This window comes from Gouania willdenowi, chromosome 5 (genome assembly GCF_900634775.1).
Source record: "Gouania willdenowi chromosome 5, fGouWil2.1, whole genome shotgun sequence".
NCBI lineage: Eukaryota > Metazoa > Chordata > Actinopteri > Blenniiformes > Gobiesocidae > Gouania > Gouania willdenowi.
In genome coordinates, this window is record NC_041048.1 from 9,655,443 (window position 1) to 9,661,045 (window position 5,603).

The 5,603-nt window shown below is 36.0% G+C and overlaps 1 protein-coding gene across 1 annotated transcript; it reads left to right on the forward strand.

The window, feature by feature from the left end:
- The first annotated feature begins 580 nt into the window (after positions 1 to 580).
- On the forward strand, positions 581 to 3,660 carry manbal (mannosidase beta like). The gene is made up of 3 exons (XM_028445759.1): positions 581 to 762; positions 948 to 1,114; positions 3,280 to 3,660. Exons 2-3 carry the CDS (start codon positions 965 to 967, stop codon positions 3,388 to 3,390), a joined length of 261 nt encoding a protein of 86 aa, XP_028301560.1. The 5' UTR covers positions 581 to 762; positions 948 to 964; the 3' UTR covers positions 3,391 to 3,660.
- The last annotated feature ends 1,943 nt before the right edge of the window (positions 3,661 to 5,603 follow it).

Below are 5,603 nucleotides of genomic sequence, written 5' to 3' on the forward strand. Positions count from 1 at the left end.
AAATGAGAACTTTCACAAAAAAAAAAAAAGAACTGTTTTTAGTAGTTTTGGTGTTTTTTCCTCCACATACATACTGTATGTACGTGGATTACTGACGATAAACAAATACAGGTAACAGCTTTTGTCTTTGTATGCTTATGTTATAAATAAATAATAACTATAAATTACAATTAAGTTGAAGTTAGTTTAAAATTCTTTGCACTTAGTATCCAAATAATATTACATTATTGAAGGGGTCTAATGACTTTATCCAGCATATGATATGATAAATTAACAACTGAAAGAGATGATGTACTAGATACACTTCATTTGCACTTTACTTAATTGTTAGCAGATGTGTTCCTAGTATCAGTGGTAATAATAGGGCATCAGGTCTTAGGCAGTGTTATTTGTTCACGTTTTAATATATATATATAGCATTACACTGATATATTTTATTTTCCTTGCGTTGTCTTCATGTTTCCTACTTTTATCAGAAGTCTAGAAGACTAGAAATGTTTAGGAGGACGCACACTAGAGGGCGATATTTTCAAAACGACTGACTACTGTAGAGGAAGTACGGGTGTATTGCTCACGTCACTTCCGGTGGAACATCAGCCTCTTTTCTCTCCTCCTGCGTTGGCAACCAATTTTGTTTCGTGTTTTTTTTTCCTTTTTGTTTCTTGCTGACTTTCCGTGTCTCTTGTATTTATAGATATTTGTTATTTTGCTCCCAGCTTTGCTCGGACTTTGACGTTTTAATCCTGCTACAACGGAAACAAGGTAATGCTCGTGATTATCTGTCTACTATTTTAGCCAGAAGACTTAAAACTTTGTCAATTTTAAGTAAGTTTACGGTGACATAGTTGGACACATTTTAGACCACCTGTACTGTATTTATATATTTTGTGGCAATATTTGAGTTTTATAGTGCCACGTTAAAACGATCCCTTCTAATCCTCACACAGGGAATAAATAGCAGAGGATGTCTGAACAGCTGGACCTATCCCCTCCTGATGTCCCTGAACCCACCTTTCTAGAGAGCATCCTCCGGTATGGACTGTTCCTGGGGGGCATCTTCCAGCTCATCTGCATTTTGGCTATTTTACTTCCAACATCCAAGAGCCACAGTCAGGTATGTTAGGGGAGACAGAAGGACACAGTGATCAATAAGTGCAACTATAACATCAGTGTACAAGTTTAACATTAACACTCCTATTGGTGAAAAGCACATGTGTCAAACTTCAGGCCTGGGGACCAAATCTGGTCATTTAAAGCACCCAATTCAAGCTGCAGAAAAAAATAAATAAATAAATCACTTGTAGATATCACAGCCCCTCCAAAATCCAAATTAACTCCATAATTTTTGCAGGGCTCACAGTTGACCTGTGCTCATTTTCACATGATTAGTCATTTTTAAATCACAAATGGTTGAAAGAACAAGTGATGCACCAAAATTTCAGCCACCAAAAATGGCCCAAAAGTGCACTCAATGGGACTAATCATTTTCACAATAATATTTTTCAGTTTTCGGCCTTGGTTTTCTCATTTTTCAACCATAAACATCATTTTTATTGGGTTATAAAATTGGTGCTACATGCAATTAATGTTATTCTTTTCTAAACAAATGGGTCACTTATTATACCTCCACAACTTGTGAAACCAAAAGTTTAAATCAGTCGCCAAAAGAGTGCTGAATCTTAGAATTATTGGGGCTTATGTTTTGGATGATTGGTCTATCTTTTGACCTTCTGAAGTATGAATATTTGTATTTTGTAAAGAGAGTGTCTTGAGATATGTTAAACGTAGCCACACTCAAGGATTCTTCCTTCCGCTGCCGTGGGTTTGAATACGGCAGCCTCGCTTCCTTCAGTCTGCCCCAGGGTAGCTGTGGCTACAATAGTAGCTTACCACCACTAAGTGTGGAGTGAAAGAATAATCCCTTAATTCTGTAAAGCAACTTTGAGTGTCCAAAAAAGCACTATATCAAATTGATGCATTATTATACGTTTCCATATCAATAGCCACGACCTCATTTGTATAGCACATTTGTTACGACCCCCTCTAGGATATCATATCAATAGGACACCACACAGAAAGCAATGATTATCTAAAGTATTTATTAACAAAATCCTAAAAGTTGCAACAGAACCAACTAAAAGGGACTGGAGACCCTGGCCAAACTGAACAAAAGTAGGGAAGACACTGGGCCAACCCTAACAAAGACGAAAACAGGACGACCAGAAATCTCCAGTCCAAACTAAAATAACAAACTTACAACGACTGGGGAGCAAATGAACTCTCGTGCTGCTGGTCTGATGTTGTGCCTTGCTTCCTTCTGGTCCTCCCAGCCCTTTATACAGCTCCTCCTCCCTCTCTTACCTGATTACTGATGTCAATCAGGTGTGTTTGGAGAGAGGAGGAAGGGCAGGCTGAGGGGCCATGAGGCACCAGCCACAGCAGCATTTCATGCACGAGGCCACACAATATGCTTCACAGTCAAAGAAGTGATTGCAACGATCACTTGCAAAGTAAAAACACAATATACTACGGGAGATTTTGCGTGTGGGCCGATACCGATATTGATCCGATACAATATCAGCACAAATCATACATACTTTTATTACTTATTTTGTAGTGTGGAATGTTAGAAAAGGCTTGATAAAGTGATGTTACTCTAACGCAGAACAATAGTCAGCAACAGTAGGTTACTTTGTTGGAGTGTGAACCATAGTCACCTATGAATAGAAGTGCTGGAGTGGAAAATTTTATTGGAGAGCTTATATCGGTGATTTTAGATGCAGTCCGATAAAATCCGATATTCGTTTTCTGGCTGATATCAGACCTATATCCGATATCAATATCGGATCGGGACACCTCTGTACTACGGTGGCTGAAAAGTGCAAAACACATTTACAAATACCACAACAAATTGACAATTCTGAAAACAAATATACATAATAATCTAAAAAAAATAATACATTTACAAATAGCAAAACACTTTTACAAATACCACAACAAATGTACTATTTTGAAAACAAATACACATACGTATCTAAAATAAAAATAAATGAAAATACAAATTGCAAAAGACTTTCACAAATGTTGAGACAAATGGCAACTTTACAGCTTACAACACCTACTTCCTGCGTCTTCCGTGTAATTTTGCGCAACAAATTAAGAAATGACCGCAAGACTTTTCCAAAAGGTCAAAACAAATGAACATGTATGAAAACACTTTTACACTTACTATGCACCATTGTAAACCATTGTGTTGATTGTTCTATTTTTGACATACAGGAGGAGACCGAGTCAACCGACGGGAAGACGACGGAACAAATGAAAAAGCCTAAAGGAGCGACGCCGCAGATTCGACAGAAACCAAAGAAAGAAAGCAAAAAGAAACGATAGACAGCTGTGTGCATGTGTGATACCTCTGTGTTATTAAGACTATTTAGTCATCATCTGTCATTAAACAAACTCAGCATTACCTTTATAACCACAAATGTACCAAAATGTTAGGTTCATTTTGGAGCAACTTTAGATATTTACTTTTCAATTATTGTCATACAAGTGCATGTTAAATGTATCTACATCCTAACACTGTATTCAACAAAAATACCCACTTTGATGTTTAATTTTCATATTCACTTTTGTATTGCATTTCCTTTTTTTTATATATATATATATATTTGAAACATCTTTATTAGTGTTTGGACAACAAAAATAAAAGCCATCCTCTTTTGTTCTTTGTCTGTGTTGCAAATTTGATCTAAATGAGTTAAAAATGTGCACATTCCAACCTTGTATCTACAAATGTTATTTCCTCCTTATATACCAAAAAAACCCCAATATTTTTGCCCAATCACACTAGTAAACTATCTTATTTTAACACCTCTCCACAAAGAGGAAGTGTTAACCTTACAAAAAAATGAAGTGTTGACAAATGAAAACATCTGACCAAAGGTATAACCAATGAAATGTTCTATTAACCTCATTCCGGCTTCCTGATATGGGTGCAACTTCCTGTGTGCCAACCTGAGAGGTGTGGATTTGAAGTTAATACTTTGATAACAGGAAGTCTAAATCTAAGAAGTGTAATCCAAGATTACGCCAAAGTTTCTGGCCTTGTTTGTTGTTTAATCTATCATGTATGACGTATTCATTATTCTTGCTCTAAAAACAATTAGGCGACTTTTGTCTGATCTGGTGTAAAATTTTACCTATTGCGACAAACTGGTCCCTGTCCTTTAGGTAGGATTCAAACCAGAAAGTCGCACATTGGGTTTAATAATAGCCCATGTTGTGGTGGACTGTGACTATAATTCTGCCATTGCGTGTCTGTGTTTATGAAGATGTCAGTGAGGACACGTCTCAGTGCTGTAGTCCTAATCCCGACTGGAAGATCACAACAGTTATTTAGTGTTTCATTCTAGGGCTGGGCGATACGGCGAAAACTCATATCTCAATATTTTTTCTCAAAATGACGTTACACAATATAAACCTCGATCATTTTAATTCAATTGAAGTCTAACCAAAAAGACAATTCTGGGTTCAATTTGCTGATGAAAAATGACACACAGGCACATTTATGAACAAGCAGCTGCACAATATATCACACTTTGGGCTTTTTCTCCTCTAAGGAACAGCACGTGTGAGTACGTTCTGTAGTGTGGCTTGTTTAGGTGAAGGTCTGGGTTAGGACACACTCAGAAATCCATCTAACTGTGTTTTTCATGCTGTTCTGAGGAGTAGTGAAAGCAGAGACTCCTAAAACAGGTGTTTTAAAACAAAATAAGACATAAAAAATCATATATAGCGGTATATTGTAATTTTCTATATCGGTAAAAAAGAAAATTAGATATATCTTGAATCTCGATATATTGCTCTTCCCTAGATAATAGTGCAAAATGTAAGGCTATAGGACATGCATACATTTAAAAACAATCTAACTGCTTTTTTAATGTTGTTCTGAGAAGTAGTGAAAGCAGCAACTTCTAAAACAAGTGTTTTAAAACAAAATAAGCTCTAAAAATAATATATAGCGATATTACAATTTTCTATATCACCAAAATAGAAAACTCGATGTATCGTGAATCTTGATATATTGGCCAGCCCTAGATAACAGTGCAAAATGTAAATGTAACAACAACAGTAGACAAGTGTGCACTTGTATTTAACTGTCTTTTATTTAATTATGTACGTTTTCTTTTCTTTTTTCCACTTTTCCATATAATAGTGTTTGTTCTTTTCATTCAATATTCTGGAGCATCTGTTAAATAAAAAATAAAAAGCAATTTTCCCCTGGGATAAATACGTATGAGAATATATAAATATATAAATTATAAATATTAAACAGTCTGATTGTCTGATTAAACAGAATTAAACAGTCTGATTGTTTCATATTTGTTCATCACTAAAGAGTCAGATTTAAAAGTGTGCAGACCATTTAGAGTAAGGCACCTTTTGAACTTTCAGGATCGTGATACGAAAGATGTGTGTCGCTTAGCAACCGGTTTTAGGAGGAGGAGGAGGAGGATGAGGAGGAGGAGGGTTCCTGCCTGGGTTTCCGGAAGAATACGTGTTTATCTCTGGCTAAATATTAAAGAAGATTAACGATTTGT

What these genes read in the sequence shown, in the direction of transcription:
- manbal (XM_028445759.1), top strand. Translation starts at nt 965, where the DNA reads ATGTCTGAACAGCTGGACCTATCCCCTCCTGATGTCCCTGAACCCACC. An exon ending in CATCCAAGAGCCACAGTCAG is followed by an intron (nt 1,115 to 3,279) that starts GTATGTTAGGGG and finishes TTTGACATACAG; the next exon opens with GAGGAGACCGAGTCAACCGA.